Source organism: Aquarana catesbeiana, linkage group LG07 (genome assembly GCF_042186555.1).
Source record: "Aquarana catesbeiana isolate 2022-GZ linkage group LG07, ASM4218655v1, whole genome shotgun sequence".
NCBI lineage: Eukaryota > Metazoa > Chordata > Amphibia > Anura > Ranidae > Aquarana > Aquarana catesbeiana.
The window spans coordinates 345,547,411-345,566,895 of NC_133330.1; the positions used below are offsets into that span (position 1 = coordinate 345,547,411).

The 19,485-nt window shown below is 44.6% G+C and overlaps 1 protein-coding gene across 1 annotated transcript in view; it reads right to left on the reverse strand.

Annotated features, from left to right (window-relative positions):
- TPR (translocated promoter region, nuclear basket protein) overlaps positions 1 to 19,485 on the reverse strand; it is a gene marked incomplete at its 5' end in the record, with an annotated part of 137,647 nt that overhangs the window by 77,268 nt on the left and 40,894 nt on the right. The window contains 7 exon segments of the mRNA XM_073593991.1: positions 620 to 736; positions 3,822 to 3,974; positions 9,590 to 9,756; positions 12,780 to 12,945; positions 13,025 to 13,165; positions 15,664 to 15,798; positions 19,199 to 19,361. Of these exon segments, the coding sequence (XP_073450092.1) occupies positions 620 to 736; positions 3,822 to 3,974; positions 9,590 to 9,756; positions 12,780 to 12,945; positions 13,025 to 13,165; positions 15,664 to 15,798; positions 19,199 to 19,361 (1,042 nt within the window).

The window sequence follows — 19,485 nt, forward strand, 5'->3', positions numbered from 1 at the left end:
GCCGCAGCTGGAGAGGAGAGAGCGCTCAACAACAGCTGGGAATTTTGGGAGTGATGACATCACCCATAGGCTCCCATGTCCCAGCAATAGTTGCCACTTCATCCTCTCCCCCGCAGCCACTGCTGGCTGACACAGGGGAGCTTGATCAGGTGACTGGAGTGTGTGTGTGTGGGGGGTGGGTGTGCGTGGGTGGGGTGGGGTGGGTGTGCGTGGGTGGGGTGGGGGGGGTGTGCGTGGGTGGGGTGGGGGGTGTGTGTGTGTGTGTGGTGGGGGGGGCAGCAGGGGCCGATGTGAATGTACAGTACATAAAGTGCTGCATAAATTCTCTGCACTATATAAATGGCTGTAATAAATACAATGGTGAGGTCTTATAATAGGACATAATGATGGTGCTCCATACATGGATTTATCACATTCTTCCTAAGAACAGCAAAGAGGAGAAATTATACACATCCGTCCACAATCTGCACAACTCACACACATCCCAGGGTCGGGCACAATCAGAGGAATTGGGTTTCTCTGGATCTTATTAATTTTTTTTTTTTTTTTTTTTTTGAGTCCCACCAAGATGAAGCCAAGTCCTTTCACCACCAAAATGTTCAGATCCTTTATAACTCACTTGCTCCTGACAGTCCTGTTTGGCTTTCTGTTCATTATTTGTAGCAGTTGCAGCCCTCTGAAGAGCAGACTGAACTTCCGCTTGCAGACTGGAGAGACTCTGCTTCAGCTGCGATAACTGGAGGGAAACAAGTTATAACATCTTACATGGAGGATACTTCATTTCCACCGCAAAACAGAGAAACGCCGACACAGCAAGTAACTTACACAGAGATCTGCTAATGTGTATAAACAAGGAGGGATAATCGCCCCACAGACAGGTGCTGCTGTTCTGGCTATTGGTGGAGATCGCTATAGAAATGTATGCATAATTACCAGCTGATTATCATTTGAAGAGAAAATTTTAAAATGAATTAAAATCGCTATATGTAACCTTTGCGCCCCCCCCCCACATACATTTTAAATTATGGATTGAGAGAGGGTGAGATTCTCAGTCAAGTTTTCCTATTACTGTGTGCACCCATTGGAGAGATTTACCACCATCTGTACTGGTGACCAGCGGCATTAAGAAAGGTAAGGGGGGGATCCAAAATCGTATACAGTAGAACCTTTGATTACGAGTATAATCCGTTCCAGAAGAATGCTTGTAATCCAAAGCACTCGCATATCAAAGCGAGTTTCCCCATAGAAGTCAATGGAAACGAAGATAATTTGTTCCGCATTGACTTCCATTGCATGCAATACTGCATGTAGCCAGAGGTGGGGGGGGCAGAGAGCCCCCAAAATACTCAGGGACAGCTCGGAAACCCCTTTAGAAAGGGTCAGTAACACTTGGGAAGGGAGTATTTCTGAGTGTTTCCAAGTATTTCCAAACGGCTCTGAACCGTTCCTCACGTCACCGGCGCCCCCCACACGTCTGGCCAAATGCGGTACTGCACACCCCATTGGCTTGAATGCTGCTCATTTTGCGAGACACTTGCAAACAGAGTCAGGATTTAAAAAAAAAAAAGTTGCTAGTCTTTCAAAACTTTCGTTAACCGCGTTACTCGTAAACCAAGGTTCCGCTGTAGTTGTCCCCAGAACACAAGGGAAGGAGAAATCTCGCAATGGGTGCAAATGTCTAAGACAGCAGCTCCCCCCACTTTGGAACACCAACTTCCTGTTCCTTCTCTGGGACTTCACCCAAAAAGGGAAGTTGCTCTTGGTTTCCTCCTTCCCCTCTCCTCTAACATTTGGCATTATTTTTTTTTGGAGGGGGTTGGTTTTAATAGGTATAAAACAGAAAAGTCAGTGCTACTACCCATACACCGCATAGACAGCAGAGCTCCCAGGTGCTCGATCCACAGTCACTGGTGAAGTAATGTTGAAAAAATGATCCGTACTCCAATTGTTGCTCTTAAAATTTCTTAATTTTATTGAATAGCCCCAGCAAATGCAGATTAAGTCAGTTGATGCGTTACAGCCTATAAGGTCTTAGTCTTGGCTTTAATAGGTACCAGCTACCACTTCCACAGTGATCAGAGCGGAAGTTCTCTGCCTGGACTCAAAGCCCATTGAAGAATTGGCTCGGGGGAGGACGGCGCTGGATCCCTGGACTGGTAAAATGGCCGTATATTAAAAGTCAGCCGCTACAGGAATTGTAACGGCCGACTTACTGTATTTTTTACTCCATAAGACACACTCCCCCCCCAAAAAAATGGGGGGAAAGTTTGTGCGTCTTTTGGAGCAACTATTGACCAGCAGGGCTGCTGATGGGGAATCATTGTGGCGGCAGAACAATGCCCTGTGCAGGTTTTCTGCACCAGCTGAAAGGCTGTTTCTCCCCCTCCTTCAGCTGCTAAATGGAGAGAAACACAAAGTATTGTTCTGTAATTAACCCCCACAGGTTCAGCATCCACATGTAAATTGCCCGCTGTTTATATGTAAATCGTGCGGGCATTTATATGTAACTTAGGTTGGCAACCCACCTAGGAGGATGTAAACAGCCACTTCTACTCCCATTGAGCCTCCGACCACATACTGCACTTGCAGAGTGGACAGAAGTTTTCAGAGTTAGAGGGGCAGAAAAGAATGCAGATATGAGCAGAGAGATGAGGGAGTTTACTGTAAATACACCTGTTACATTGGGGATCAGTGTAGGGTGCCCCCTTACATTGGGGATCAGTGTACGGTGCCCCCTTACATTGGGGATCAGTGTAGGGTGCCCCCTTACATTGGGGATCAGTGTAGGGTGCCCCCTTACATTGGGGATCAGTGTAGGGTGCCCCCTTACATTGGGGATCAGTGTAGGGTGCCCCCTTACATTGGGGATCAGTGTAGGGTGCCCCCTTACATTGGGGATCAGTGTAGGGTGCCCCCTTACATTGGGGATCAGTGTAGGGTGCCCCCTTACATTGGGGATCAGTGTAGGGTGCCCCCCTACATTGGGGATCAGTGTAGGGTGCCCCCTTACATTGGGGATCAGTGTAGGGTGCCCCCTTACATTGGAGATCAGTGTAGGGTGCCCCCTTACATTGGGGATCAGTGTAGAAATATTATTCTGTTATATTTCATTAAATATTTTCGTGCACCATTTGGTTCAGAATTTTTTTTTGTTTTCCTCCTCTAAAACCGAGGTGCGTCTTATGGAGCGAAAAATACGGCATTTTTTTTTTTGGGGGGGGGGGGGGTTGACTATCTCCTCTTGAATGATAATTTCCCCACTGGTACAAAGACCGCAACGAAGAAGAAGGAAGAAGAAAGAAGAAGAAAAAAAGAAAAAGGAACAAGGAAGAAAAAGGAAAAAGAAGGAAAAAGGAGGAAGAAGAAAGAAGAAGAAAGAAAAAGGAACAAGGAAGAAGAAAGAAGAAGGAAGAAAAAAGAAGAAGAAAGAAAAAGGAAAAAGAAGGAAAAAGAAGGAAAAAGAAGGAAAGAGAAGGAAGAAGAAGGAAGAAGAAGGAAGAAGAAGGAAGAAGAAGGAAAAAGAAGGAAGAAGGAGGAAGGAGGAAGAAGAAGAAGAAAGAAGAAGAAAAAGGAACAAAGGAAGAAGAAGGAAAAAGAAAGAAGAAGAAGAAAGAAGAAGGAAGAAGGAAAAAAGAAAAATTGCTCATTACAAATTTCTGTATAGGCTTTTTTTTGGGGTTCAAAACCTCTATTGAATTTCCCCCCATAGTCATTTCCTAGTAAGGTGTGACAACGCTGCCCCAGAGTTTGCCCGCAGCCACCAGCATTGTCACCCTCAGCAACTCGCTCTCACCCAGGACCAGTAAAAGTAAAACTCATACCTGCTGCTCCAGGTTCTCCACAGCTTTATGTTTCTCATCTCGAAGTTCTTGCTTCTCTTTCTCCGCTTCCATCAGCTTCTTCTCAAGCTGTGACTGGTACTCTGTGGCTTCTTTCATGCGTGCTTCTATAGTTTTACGGGTTTCATCAGTCACCTATTGAACAGAAGTACGAAATCTAAAACAAATGTATAACAGCTGCATAATATATTGTTCCCATCAAATTAAGATGATGTTGCTCTACACACAGTGCAACCAAATCTCAAAAGATCTTTCACATCACTAGAGAGAAAACAAGTTATGTAACGGAGGAATAAAGATCGGTGAGAAGATGAACGCCAACAAAACCTTTTCCCTGACAAAACAGTAAATGCTCAAGATACATAAAATGGAACCAAGGCCGAACTCCACTCAAATATTATACAAGATTTATATATTATTATTATTATTATTATACAGGATTTATATATTATTATTATACAGGATTTATATATTATTCAAGATTTACATATTATTAATCCTGCAAAATAATAAATAATAAATCCTGTATAATATATAAATCCTGTATAATATATTATTATACAGGATTTATATATTAGCCACTTCCAGCCCAAGGACTTCGTATGACGTCATTGACTGAGTGGGGATATCTGAATGATGGGTGCAGCTGCTGACATCATTCAGATATCTTTTACAGCCGGCGATTCTGTGCACCGTAAGAACAATCACAGCGGCAGTTCAGCCACTACAGTGTTCTTACAGGCGGCAGGAGGAGACGTTTCCTATTCCCCACTAACCCCCCCCCACACCGGTGCTTCTACCAACCCGCATAATCTGTGAGCTGGAGAATGAATCCGCCACCGGACGTTGATCATAGCGATTTTCGTTGACCAGATGGTCCCCAGTCATCTCTATGACCCTCGGAGGCCCAGGCGCGATGTTATGACATCACGTCTGGGCTGGCGGAAGTAAACAATGCCAGGGAATCGGCTGGAAAGCCAGAGATCGTTCAATTTTTTTTTTTTTTTTGATCTCAGTCTTTCCAGCCTGGAGGAAAGATGTGGAGTCTTATAGACACCACATCTCTCCATAATGGAGGCCCGGTCACGCACTATTCCTATTACAAGCGATGTTTACATTCCTTGTAATGGGAATAAAAGTGATCTAAAAGAAAAAACGTAAAAATAAAAAAATAAAAGTAAAATACAATAAATTTAAAGAGCCCCCGTCCCCATGTATAGAAGCAAATGCATACGCAAGTCGCACCCACATACGTAAACAGCGTTCAAATGACACGTGAGGCATCGCCACATGCGATATAGCGAGAGCAATAATTCTAGCCCTAGACCTCCTCTGTAGCTCTAAACTTGTAACCTGTAAAAAATGTTAAAGCATCGCCTATGGGGATTTTTAAGTACCGAAGTTTGGCTCCATTCCACGAGTGTGTGCAATTTTAAAGCGTGACATGTTGGGTATCCATTTACTTAACATCATCTTTCACATTATATAAAAAAAATTGGGCTAACTTAACTTTACCCCTTTTTTTTTTAAATTCATGAAACTTTTTTTCCCAAAAAAAACCCGTTTGATAAATTGCTGCGCAAATACCGCGTGACGTAAAAAGTTGCAACAACCACCACTTGATTCCCTTGAGTCTCTGCTAAAAAAAAAACAACAATATATAATGTTTGGGGGTTCCGAGTAATTTTCTAGAAAAAAAATACTGAATTAAACTTGTAAACAAAAAGTTTCAGAAAAGGCCCGGTATGGAAGTGGTTATTATTATACAGGATTTATATATCGCCAACAGACTGCACAGCACTTCACAACATGAGAGCAGACTGTACAGATACAATACAATTCAATACAGGGGGGATCAGAGGGTGCTGATCCTTAGAGCTTACAATCTAAGAGGGAGGGTCAAGTGATACAGAAGGTAAGAATGGGGGGGATGAGCTGGTGAAGAAAATAAAAGCTCAGTTGTTAGATAAAAGGCAAGATAGGCTTCTCTGAAGAGAGGAGTAGGAGATAGTCAGACAGACTAAAGTAGGGAGTTCCAGAGGATGGGAGAGGCTCTGGAAAAGTCCTGGAAGTGAGCAACGGGAAGCGGTGATGAGAGAGCTGGAGAGCAAGAGGTCCTGGGAGGAACGAAGAGAGCGGCTTGGTTGGTATTTTGAGACCAGATTAGTGTAGTGATGTAGCTGGGAGCAGAGTTGTGGATGGCTTTGTAAGTTGTTAGTATTTTGAAACGAATTTGTTTGATGAGCGGAAGTGGAGGACACTGAATGGAGACCAGTGGAGGGATTGGTAGAGAGGGGTGGAGGACACTGAATGGAGACCAGTGGAAGGATTGGCAGAGAGGGGTGGAGGACACTGAATGGAGACCAGTGGAGGGATTGGTAGAGAGGGGTGGAGGACACTGAATGGAGACCAGTGGAGAGATTGGTAGAGAGGGGTGGAGGACACTGAATGGAGACCAGTGGAGGGATTGGTAGAGAGGGGTGGAGGACACTGAATGGAGACCAGTGGAGGGATTGGTAGAGAGGGGTGGAGGACACTGAATGGAGACCAGTGGAGGGATTGGTAGAGAGGGGTGGAGGGCACTAAATGGAGACCAGTGGAGGGATTAGCAGAGGGGTGGAGGACACTGAATGGAGACCAGTGGAGAGATTGGTAGAGAGGGGTGGAGGACACTGAATGGAGACCAGTGGAGGGATTGGTAGAGAGGGGTGGAGGACACTGAATGGAGACCAGTGGAGGGATTGGTAGAGAGGGGTGGAGGACACTGAATGGAGACCAGTGGAGGGATTGGTAGAGAGGGGTGGAGGGCACTAAATGGAGACCAGTGGAGGGATTGGTAGAGAGAGGTGGAGGATACTGAATGGAGGCCAGTGGAGGGATTGGCAGAGAGGGGTGGAGGACACTGAATGGAGACCAGTGGAGAGATTGGTAGAGAGGGGTGGAGGACACTGAATGGAGACCAGTGGAGGGATTGGTAGAGAGGGGTGGAGGACACTGAATGGAGACCAGTGGAGGGATTGGTAGAGAGGGGTGGAGGGCACTAAATGGAGACCAGTGGAGGGATTAGCAGAGGGGTGGAGGACACTGAATGGAGACCAGTGGAGAGATTGGTAGAGAGGGGTGGAGGACACTGAATGGAGACCAGTGGAGGGATTGGTAGAGAGGGGTGGAGGACACTGAATGGAGACCAGTGGAGGGATTGGTAGAGAGGGGTGGAGGACACTGAATGGAGACCAGTGGAGGGATTGGTAGAGAGGGGTGGAGGACACTGAATGGAGACCAGTGGAGGGATTGGTAGAGAGAGGTGGAGGATACTGAATGGAGGCCAGTGGAGGGATTGGCAGAGAGGGGTGGAGGACACTGAATGGAGACCAGTGGAGGAATTGGTAGAGAGGGGTGGAGGACATTAAATGGAGACCAGTGGAGGGATTGGTAGAGAGGGGTGGAGGACACTGAATGGAGGTCAGTGGAGGGATTGGTAGAGAGGGGTGGAGGACACTGAATGGACGTCAGTGGAGGGATTGGTAGAGAGGAGTGGAGGACACTGAATGGAGGCCAGTGGAGGGATTGGCAGAGAGGGGTGGAGGACACTGAATGGAGACCAGTGGAGGGATTGGCAGAGAGGGGTGGAGGACACTGAATGGAGACCAGTGGAGGGATTGGTAGAGAGGAGTGGAGGACAATGAATGGAGACCAGTGGAGGGATTGGTAGAGAGGAGTGGAGGACAATGAATGGAGACCAGTGGAGGGATTGGTAGAGAGGGGTGGAGGACAATGAATGGAGACCAGTGGAGGGATTAGCAGAGGGGAGTGGAGGACACTGAATGGAGACCAGTGGAGGGATTAGCAGAAGGGAGTGGAGGACACTGAATGGAGACCAGTGGAGGGATTGGTAGAGAGGGGTGGAGGACACTGAATGGAGACCAGTGGAGGGATAGGTAGAGAGGGGTGGAGGACACTGAATGGAGACCAGTGGAGGAATTGGTAGAGAGGGGTGGAGGACACTGAATGGAGGCCAGTGGAGGGATTGGTAGAGAGGGGTGGAGGACACTGAATGGAGGCCAGTGGAGGGATTGGTAGAGAGGGGTGGAGGACACTGAATGGAGGCCAGTGGAGGGATTGGTAGAGAGGAGTGGGGGACACTGAATGGAGACCAGTGGAGGGATTGGCAGAGAGGGGTGGAGGACACTGAATGGAGACCAGTGGTGGGATTGGTAGAGAGGGGTGGAGGACACTGAATGGAGAACAGTGGAGGGATTGGCAGAGAGGGGTGGAGGACACTGAATGGAGACCAGTGTAGGGATTGGAAGAGAGGGGTGGAGGACACTGAATGGAGACCAGTGGAGGGATTGGTCATTGAATCACAGTTTTTCTTTCATCGATTACAGCATATCATGGGGAAGACAAAGAAAAAGAAAGGAAACTTCCATAGCGTAAAAAATCTCACAGGCTTGTTAAAAGACTATCTGCATTCCACTCACATCTGAAGAGTGTCTGCCCAACTCTAGGGAGTCCCACGCTCAGCTATGTATAGCCGTTGCACATATTTTGATCTTTTCTGCACCTTATCTCAGAAACTTTATAGTATGTTGTATAGAGTTGATATTAACTGGTTGCCGACCAGCCGCTGCAGTTTTACTGTGGTAGAATGGTACAGCTGGGCGAAACGACGTTACCTTAAGTCGCTTCGCCTTTTGGCCACTAGGTACGTGTGCCCGGAGCCGATGCGAGTGCGCGGCGGGCGCGATGATCGCCGGGCACCCGCGATCACTCGTGACAGAGCGAGAACCGGGATCTGTGTGTGTAAACAAACAAATCCCGGTTCTTTCAGGGGAGAGGAGACGGATCGTGTGTTCATACTAAGTATTAACACCGGTCTCTCTTCCCCTAGTCAGTCCCCTCCCCCCTACAGTTAGAACACAGTTAACCCTTTGATCGCCCTCTAGTGTTAACCCCTTCCCTGCCTGTGTCATTTATACAGTAATCAGAGCATTTTTATAGCACTGATCGCTGTATAATTGTCAATGGTCCCAAAAATGTGTCAAGTGTGTCTAATTTGTCCGCCGCAATATCGCGGTCCCGATAGAAAAAAAAAAATAAATAAAAAAAACAGATTGCCGCCATTACTAGTAACAAAAATAAATAAAAAACGCCATTAATCTATCCCCTATTTTGTAGACGCTATAACTTTTGTGCAAACCAATCAATAAGCTTATTGCAATTTTTTTTACCAAAAATATGTAGAAGAATATGTATCCGCCTAAACTGAGGAGAAAAAAAAAAAAAAAAAAAGTGGCATATTATAGCAAAACGTAAAAGATAGTGTTTTTTTTCAAAATGGTCACTCTTCGTTTGTTTATAGAGCAAAAAAACTAAAAAAACCGCAGAGGTGATTAAACACCACCGAAAAAAAAAGCTCTATTTGTGGGGGAAAAAAAAAAGGACGTCGTTTTTGTTTGGGTACAACGTCGCACGACCGCGCAATTGTCAGTTAAAGCGACGCAGTGCCGAATCGCAAAAAACGGCCCGGTCATTGAGCAGCCAAATCCTTCCGGGGCTGAAGTGCACTTTCTAGATATTGTATATAGAATTGGTTTATCTCACACACATGAATCAGATTGTAAAGTTCTTGGCGTGTGGATTAGCGCTATTTTTATCATCACTTTACACAGTTGATGAATTGGTTTTTTTTTTCACAATTATAGGAGTAGAAGCCGTTGGAGACATGTGTGGTGCTGGGATTACATTACCTGCTTCTCTTTGTTCAAAGACTCTTCCAGGCCGAGGACGACCTCCCTGTACTGCTCCACATTACTGGTGGACGTCTTCAGCCTCTCCTTCAGGTCACTGATTTGCTCTGTAGCCTGCTTCAGCTTATTCTTCATTTCCTCCATATCTTCAGCGTTTGCCTCTTTGTCTGAAAAAACAAAATTAGTGCGCAAACGAATTAATCCTTTCACGCCGATACTATGAATATAAGGCGGCCTCACTGCGCTAAGCTTTTTTTTCCCCGTAGGGCCGCATATATGCGTCTCTCTCTTTGTACTGGGATCAGCCAGAATCGGCTTTGATCGGCTCCTGACTATTTTTTGTTATGCCGGATCGGCTCTTCACCCGACATATAAAAAAAAAAAAAGTCAAAAAGCATTTGAAAACACAGATCTTGACGTTTTGAATGTTTTTAAGCGCTTAAGGGATTTGGGGTCTTATAGATCCCTCCATAAAGAGGACCCGTCACATGGGATGTTGATATTCCTTGTAAAAGCAAAAAAAAAAAATTAAAGCCGTCAAACTAAAAATAATAATAAAAAAAAAAAAAAAAAAAAAAAACGAATAAATAAAAAATTAAATAAAAATAAAATAAAACTTAAGTACCCACAAACAGCAATTGTCCTACACATGTGAGGTATGGCCACAAACGTCAGATCGTGGGCAGTAATTCCAACACCAGACCTTCTCTGTAAACCTGGGAAGGCTTTTCAAGCATCGCCTATGGATAGCAAAATTGACATTGTTCTTGCCATTGAATGGGGGTACGCAATTTTAAAGCTTGATACGTTTGGTATCTATCTACTCGGCGTATCATCATCTTCCACCACTTAAGGACTGGAAGATTTTCCCCCCTTAAACGAAGAGGCCATTTTTTTGCGATACGCCACTGCGCCGCTTTAACCGACAACTGCGCGGTCGTACGACGCTGTACCCAAACAAATCTGAAACAACCGTCCTTCTCCTTTTTGCGCTATAAACAAAAAAAAAAAAATGTAAAAAAAATTTTTAAAAAAAAGACCGACAATTTTGAAAGAAAAATTATATTTTTTACTTTTTGCTATAATAAATATCCCCAAAAATTTTTTAAAACAAAAATTTCTTCATCACTTTAGGCCAATATGTAGTAGTCTACGCATTTTTTTTAAAAATAAATAAATCGCAATAAGCGTATATTGATTGGTTTGCGCAAAAGTTATAGCGTCTACAAAATAGGTAAAAGATTTATGGCAGTTTTATTATAATTTTCTTTTTTTTTTTTTTACTAGTAATGGTGGTGATCAGCGATTTTTAGCAGGACTGCGACATTGGGGCAGACAGATTAGACACTTTTGACACCAGTGACGTTTATACAACGATCAGTGCTATAAATATAGCCACCGATTATTGTATAAATGTCACTGGCAGGGAAGGGGTTAACACTAGAGGGTGATCAAGGGGACTGATTGGAGAGAGATCGCTGTTCCTGATCACGAGGAACAGCAGATCTCTCTCTACTCCCCTGTCAGAACGTGGATCTGTTTGTTTACATTGACAGATGCCATCCTGGCTCTCTGGAGCGATCGTGGGTGGCCGCCGGCAGCAGGCGTGCGCATCTGCTATAGCTCTTAAAAGAGCCGGCGTAGTACACCCACGGCATTTAGCGGTAACGAGCCGACCGGCCACAGTATAATGATTGCGGCTGGTCTGCAGGTGGTTAATATTTTACAAAAAAAAAAAAAATGGGTTCTGTACTGTGATTTTTTTTTTTGCGATGAAAACGTTTTTTATCCCCCCCCCCCCAAAAAAAGTGCATTTGAAAAAAAAAAAAAAACAGCTGCGCAATTACTGTGTGACATAAAAAATTTCAACACCCGCCAATTTATTCTCTAGGGCAGTGATGGTGAACCTTGGCACTCCAGATGTTTTGGAACTACATTTCCCAGGATGCTCCACTACACTGCAGAGTGCAGGAGTATCATGGGAAATGTAGTTCCAAAACATCTGGGGTGCCAAGGTTCACTATCACTGGTCTAGGGCCTTTGCTTTAAAGCAGAACTATAGGCATAACTCCCCCCCATTTTAGATTAAGGGAGGGTTATAACCCGTCAAGATTTTTTTTTTTTCACCATCTGTGTCCCATTGCAAAGATTTCTCTTCACTTCCTGTTTTTAAGAGGACCCTCCAGTCCCCAGAACTAGTGTCCCCATTGGAAGATTTCCCAGTTATTACTTTGCTGGGGACACCCCAACATTTCAGATTTTCTTTTACTTTCAATGATAACAATAAAAAAAGATTGTAAATTGATGTGTTAGCTGCTGAACGGACCTCTGAGCGCAATTTCTTTTTCTATTTTTTTAAGTGGTTGTAAGCCCAGGTACACACTATAGCGATGTCAGACATCGTATGTGATTTGCACCGATCACATGTAATGTCTATGCAATGCAAATTCAGTCGCATCGCATCCTGACCAAAATGGTGCAGGACCGTTTTTTGTTCACACCCATGCGATCTGATTCCAGTCTGAACACGCAGTTCGCACTGCGATCTGTGAACAGATCTGGGGGTGTCATTAACCTTGTATGGACACCCGCAGCGGTTCGCAGAGGGCAGTGTGAACCGCCAGAGATTTAGGAACCCGCACTGGATTCGCAGGGTTTCCCCGCATCGCACCCGTGTGAACCGAGCCGAAGAGGCAGAAGGCGCATTCAATGCATTAGGATAGAAAGCCTTCTGTGTGCCTTCCCCCCCACCCCAATACTTACCGGAGCCCATCTCAATCCAGCGATGTTGCCAGAGAGCCACAGCTGTCTGGGACTCCCCTCCTCATTGGCTGAGACAGCGGCGAAGCGCCATTGGCTCCCACTGCTGTCAAAGTCAGTGAGCCAAAGAGGAGAGAGGGGGCAGGGCAGGGCCGCAGCTCTGTGCCTGAATGAACACAGGGAGCTGCGGCTCGGCTGCCTCATAGCAAACTGATTGTTGTGGGGGCCCTCAACAGGAGGGAAAGGCCAGGGGCCCCGGCGGCGGGAGGGGCCAGGGGCCCCGGCGGCGGGAGGGGCCAGGGGCCCCGGAGGATCCGGGTTGCTCTGTGCAAAACCATTACACAGAGCAAATAAGTAGAACATTTTTTTTTTTTTATTAAAAATAACAAAGGAGGAGACTTTAGTATCACTGTTATCTCCAATAAATTACCTTCTGCAGATGGCTGACTGGAACGCGATGCCAGCTGAGCTTCGAAATTGGTCAGCTGTTGCCTCAATGTAGCGATATCTTTGTTTGCATTCTTCAGGAGCTCCTTGGTGCTGTTGTGAAGATTTAACTCGGATTCGTATTGCCTCTTGATATCCAGGATCTGAACCTAGAAATAAAAATAGAAGATGATTTCAGTGCTCTGGAGGCGTGGAACACACAATTGTCCGGAGTTTCGGAATACTTACATCCTGGTTCTTGCCCAGCAAGTGTTTCTGTTCTATTTCATGCTCCAACTTCTTCTTCACATGTGTTAGCTCTTGTTCCAGTCTCTCGATCTGGTTGTTGTATCGTTGCCGAATTTCTGTCTCAGACCGTTCCAAAGTAACCTTAAAAAGCAAACAAATAAATAAAAGGTCCAGCTTGGTGAGGCTTTCAGCTGAAGTCACCCTAGCGTTTCCCAGCACCACTCCGATACAATCATACCTTCTAAACTTGCTATAAAATTTAAAATTTAGGAGTGCCAAGCAAATAACCTGAAATGGATGAGAAGTTTATCGATTAACCCTTTTACTGCCAGGTCTGTGCAAAATAACAGTGCGGGGGTGGGGAGGGTTACACACAGTCTGTAAATCTGACAAGCAGACTCCTGCCCGTCACATGGAAACATTTAGGTGGCTGCGCTGCCACCAGATTTCTTCCACACAACCCCCCCCCCCCACGCATCTCTGCCATGTATCCCAGACTCCGCTTGCCCGTCAGCGGACCCAGGACAGACAGACATAGGGGAGGGAGAAGAGCGGACTCACTCCCTGCTTGTTTGAGACCCAGAAAGTGATGCGATTTCACTTCCGGGTCAGCCTCCCCGTGTCTCCAGCCGGGATGGGCAGAAGAGAATGTGATGTATTTTTTTGTCCCCTATGTGATGAAAAATAAAAAACTTAAAAGTAAAACATTTAAGCTACACCCAACATATAAAATCCCGCCAGGGTACAGGCACTGCGAGGACGGGCGGGGGAGCTGCGAGGACGGGCGGGGGAGCTGCGAGGACGGGCGGGGGAGCTGCGAGGACGGGCGGGGGATCTGGAATATTCTGGAAGTAACATTTCACCATAATATTTATATATATCCATTCTCACAGATCACCCGCCGTCCACGCAGTGCCTGTACCGTGCCATGTCCCTCTGCAGCAGACTATGATTGATCCCATCGCAGTTTCCATCAGGATCAGACTGCGGCAACTCCATGCCAGTCCCGGACCGATCACCTTGACGTAAAGCTCTGTCACCTGCTGCCTTGGCAGGTTCCTGCCGTCCTTCCCATTGGCTTTTGTATGACAGGAGAAGATAATAGGAGCCAGCAGCCCCCCCTTCCTTCTCTGTCCTCATTTGGAGGCTGGAGAAACTTGTGATAGCTGGGAGGTGAGCCGAGCATTGCACACCATGGATCCCCACCAAGGAGATCACTCCATCTAGGATCTCCCCCTACCTACCCAATCGGATCGGCATGCATTTCACCACCAGGAATTTCAGGCCAAGGGTGACATCAGAAGTAGCCGAAAGGGACGACACCTGTTAGGCCGCCAACTAGTTTCGCAAATTGCATCTTTAGGAAAGCTAGGGTATCACTTTTAAACTCATTTGGAAATGTTGCATTAGTTAGGAAGTCTACTCTCTGCCACCCCCTATTATTTCCGGCTGATTGCTAACACGCAGCTCCAGATGACGCCCCAGTGACGAAACGCGTAGGGAGGGGCTAACAGCATCTTTGCATCATTTCCGGTTTCGAGCTGTGGAACGCAAAGCGCCCCGGCTTCCTGTTTTTTACCCAAAGCTCTGTAATAGACTGAATGTAAGTCTTTGTACTAATAAATTGTCAAGTTTTAATGGTAATACACTATGGAGGTGTCTCTTTTCTGCATGTGGGAGCAACAAAGGGCCAGCTGAAAGGAGACTAATTTATGCCTTATACCACAAAAACAGAAGCAACCAGCTGAAATAGGATCAAAGGCATTTCCTGTGTGCTACACAGTGGCAAATACTGTGAAGGCAGAATACCTCCTTGTGGGGTGAATGGTTCTGGTGAGGGCATTTCTTATGGGGCACCTTTTAAGAAGCACCGAATACGGATTTTTTGAAGAGCACCTGTCACTTTATACTTTATTCATGATATACGGACTTTTCAGTGCACTAGCACTTTCTCTAGCATTCTACTAGAGGACATTATAAGGGTTTTATGTTGGTTTTTATGCACAATCTTTATATATTTTTAATCACATCAGACTGTGGTTTTAATTGTGGTTTTTATAATTGTGGTTTTTGCACACAAGGAATATACTAACTACTGGTTGGACTGTTTGCAAATCTGTATTCCAGTACCACTTGCATTAAGTTTGCACATTTATTGGCTTGATTTTTTGTATCATTTGTATAGTTATATCAGAAATTCACTCAACAAATCTAGGGATCTTTCACATGAGAGGGGATATGATTTCAATATACAAATACTGTACTGGTGACCCCACAATATACAAATACCGGACTGGTGACCCCACAATAGGGAATAAACGTTTCTGTGGAAGGGAGTTTAACAAGACTCGTGGCCACTCATTAAAATTAGAAGAAAAGAGGTTTAACCTTAAACTACGTAGAGGGTTCTTTACTGTAAGAGCGGCAAGGATGTGGAATTCCCTTCCACAGGCGGTGGTCTCAGCGGGGGGGCATCGATTGTTTCAAGAAACTATTAGATAAGCACCTGAACGACCGCAACATACAGGGATATACAATGTAATACTGACATATAATCACACACATAGGTTGGACTTGATGGACTTGTGTCTTTTTTCAACCTCACCTACTATGTAATACTATGTAACTATTCTACTGACCTGGATGGTTTGTAGGTTGGTAAGCAGCAAGTTCTGGCCCCTTTGCTCGGCCAGTAAGGACTCTCTCTCTTGACTTAGACGAGTTTCAGTCATTTTCAATAATTCCTTTTCACGCTTCAGATTTTCTGCCTTAACCTGGTGATAAAATATAAAAATAAATAAATAAAATAAAATTAAAAAAAATCAGCTTGCAGTAGAACCTATAGAACAATGAGAACACGTCAATCGATGTAAATGTAAGAACATTAAACTTTCTTTTAATTGCTGTGTTGGACCCAAAAGATAAAAAACACTCCAAAAACTGTTGGGTTCTCCTACAGACTTCAGCAAGAAAAAAAAATAAAGAACAAATTCTCCGGATTGGAGCGGCATTTGACAGAGCGGGGAGCAGGAAAGGTGAGCATTGTTCTTTTCCAGGTATTTTCACAGGCCTCGTCTTTCTAAACCACTTCCCACCAGCATGTTGTTGTGGATTTGAAGTGGCGATATCTGGATGATGGGTGCAGCTACAGGAATAATCCAGATACTTTTTTTTTTTTTTCAGCTACCAAATCCCTACAGTCATCCTAGCAGCTGATTAGCTGCTGGATTGCTTTTACATGCAGCAGGAGGGGATGTCCCCCTCCTCCAGGCTCTCACATATTCGATTGGGAAGCCAGAGAGCGGATCCGGCGGTGATCCTGGATTACTACAGAGTTGGTCAAGGACCGGATGGTCCCCGGCCATCTCCGACTTTTTTTTTTTTCTGGAAGGCAGAGATCAACGCACACGGCTAATCACAGTGAGAAATTTCCCGATCTGTGGAGCTGCGGACCGGGAAATGTCTCACTCTGCCTGCGATCAGCGCTGTGCAGGGACCGGTCATCCCTAATTTCTATCACAAGGGAGGTTTACATTTCTTGTGATAAGAATAAAAGTGATAAAAAAATAAAAAAATTTAATAAAAAAAAAAGGGGGGACAGTGTGAAAATATATATCATTTCTTAACCACTTAAGGACCGGGCCTATTTTTCAGACTCGTGTTTTTTAGCAAAAAAAAAAAAAAATGCAGATTTTAAAACTTGTAAATTACTTAGAAGAACCCCCAAAAATGATATATTTATTTTCAGACACCCTAGTGGCGATATATGGATGACGGGTGCAGCTACAGGAATTATCCAGATACTTTTTTTTTTTTTCGGTGGCGGTTGTTGCAATACTTTTCGGTCACACCGTATTTGTGCAGCGGTCTTACAAGTGCACTGTTTTGGAAAAAATACTGTTTATTTTTTTTTCAATTCAAAAAAGTGTAACGTAAGCCCAATTTTTTTTTTTATATTGTGAAAGATGATGTTACGCCGAGTAAATTGATACCCAACATGTCACGCTTTCAAAATAGCGCCCGCTTGTGGAATGGCGACAAAGTTTTACCCTTAAAAATCTCCATAGGCGACGTTTAAAAATTTCTACAGGTTACCAGTTTTGAGTTACAGAGGAGGTCTAGTGATAGAATTATTGCTCTCGCTCTAACGATCGCGGTGATACCTCACGTGTGTGGTTTGAACATAGTTTTCATATGTGGGCGCAACTTGCGTAAGCATTCGCTTCTACGTGTGAGCTCAGCGGGACGGGGCGCTTTAAATTTTTTTTTTTTTTTACTTTTTATTCTGACACTGTTCTTTTAAAAACATCCCCTCTAATAGAAAAAAAAAAAAAAAAAAAAAACATGACAGGATTTCTTAAATATGAGAGTCAAAAAGACCTTAGATCTCATATTTACACTAAAATGCAATAAAAATAAATAAAAAAAACATTCCCCTTTAAGAGCATTGGGCGGAAGCGACGTTTGACGCCCCCCCCAATGCTATGAAGCAGAGTGGGGGGCCATCTTTCCCTGACTGGCCTTCCAGGCTCAGAGGACAGCAGACATGATCGTCTCCGCCGCTACCGACGGCTCCAGTAAGCGGCGGAGATGACCGGAGCGGGGGGGGGGGGGGCCTCTCCCACTCCCGATAAAAATTATCTTGCCGTGAATCCGCCGCAGAGACCACTTTCATCTGCAAGCGGACCGCCCGCTGAAGAGGATACCGGGGTTATGGCTGTTAGCGGAGCCACAGCGATATTCCCCTTCAAACTGGCGACGTACGACGGCGGGCGGTCTGCAAGTGGGTAACGTGCCCACACGATCGCACGCAGAAGAAGTGAACACATACGTAGGTTTCAACCACATATGTAAACGTTGTTCGCACCACACATGTGAAGTATCGCCACGGATGTTCTAGTGAGAGTAATAATTCTACACCAGACAACCTCCAACTCCAAACTAGTAACCTGTTCGGAGCAGAATAGTGATCTGTGAGATGGGGAGGTGTGTCCTGTGTCAGTGTACGGTACAAGCACCTCCCCCCACAGGTAGAAAGCACTCTCTAGGAACACATTTAACCCTTTTATAGTCCCTGATGGAAACCCCTTCCCTGCCAGTGTCATTAGTACAGTGACAGTGCATATTTTTTAGCACTGATCACTGTACAAGTATCACTGGTTTCTCAAAAAAGTGTTAGTGTCAGATTTGACTGCCGCAATCCCGATATAAGTCACCGATCGTCGCCATTAGTAGAGGAAAAAAAAAAAATTCCAAAAATCTATCCCATAGTTTGTAGATGCTATAACTTCTGTGCAAACCAATCAATATACACTTGTATATAGTATATAGGAATTATACACATATATTGTATATAGGAGTTTGTAGCAGAATACATAGTGGCTTAAATTGATGAAGAAATTAGATAGTATTTTTCCCAATTTGATTGGATTTTTTTCTTAGCAAAAAGTAAAAAATGTTTTTTTTTGTTAGTCTGTTTTTGTTTATAGTGCAAAAAAAAAAAAAAAAAAAAAAACGCAGAGGTGATCAAATACCACCAAAAGAAATCTCTATTTGTGTGGAAAAAAGAAATTATATAAAATGTCGTGTGTGTACAGCATCACACGACCGCGCAATTGTCAGTGAAAATAATGCAGTGCCCTAATCACAAAATATGACCTGGTCATGAAAAGGGGGGGGGGGGGTAAACCTTCCGGAGATGAAGTGGTTAAGGTATATTATTTTTCCCCAAAAAAATGGCATTTGAAAAAAAAAAAAAAAAACGCTGCAAAAATACCGTGTGACATAAATTTCAACAATCGCCATTTTATTCTCCAAAAAAAAAAAAAAAAAAAAAAAAAAAAACGTTCAGGGGTTCCGAGTAATTTTCTAGCCAAAAAACAGATTTTTACATGTAGGAAAGAAATGTCAGAATTGAAGTTTGATGTTCTTATATTTGGTCTTCCCTTTGCATTCTTTTTTAGACCTGGTGATGTCACCACTGTTGTCTCTGTGCTCCTCGCCCCCCCCCCAGTACTCCTCTTAAGAGCTCTCAGTCCTGATGCAAGCAGTGGGAGGAGTTATGCAAACATCAAAAACGCGTTGATGGGTGGGTGTCGGTCTGGGCGTTCCTAGGCAGGCTCGATCTACACAGGTAACGCCCACATGTGAGGCTGAGCCTCACCGATTACTTACTTCACTAAGTGCTAGTTTCTCATTGGCTGCCCTCAGATCCTGTGTTATGGTATTAATGATCTGCTCCTGTTTTTGGGTTGTCGCCGACATTTTTTGGGATTTCTCTTGTAAAGATGCGATTTCGCGACGGTAACTTTCCACATTGTCCTGCAACATTTCATACCTAACCAGAAAAAATTAAGATTTGAGATCAGTAAATTTCTTAAAAACAATGAAGTAGAAAAATTGCACATTAAAGCTGAACCCCCCCCCCCCCCCGAGAAAAAACCTCCAAACACAAAGGAAAT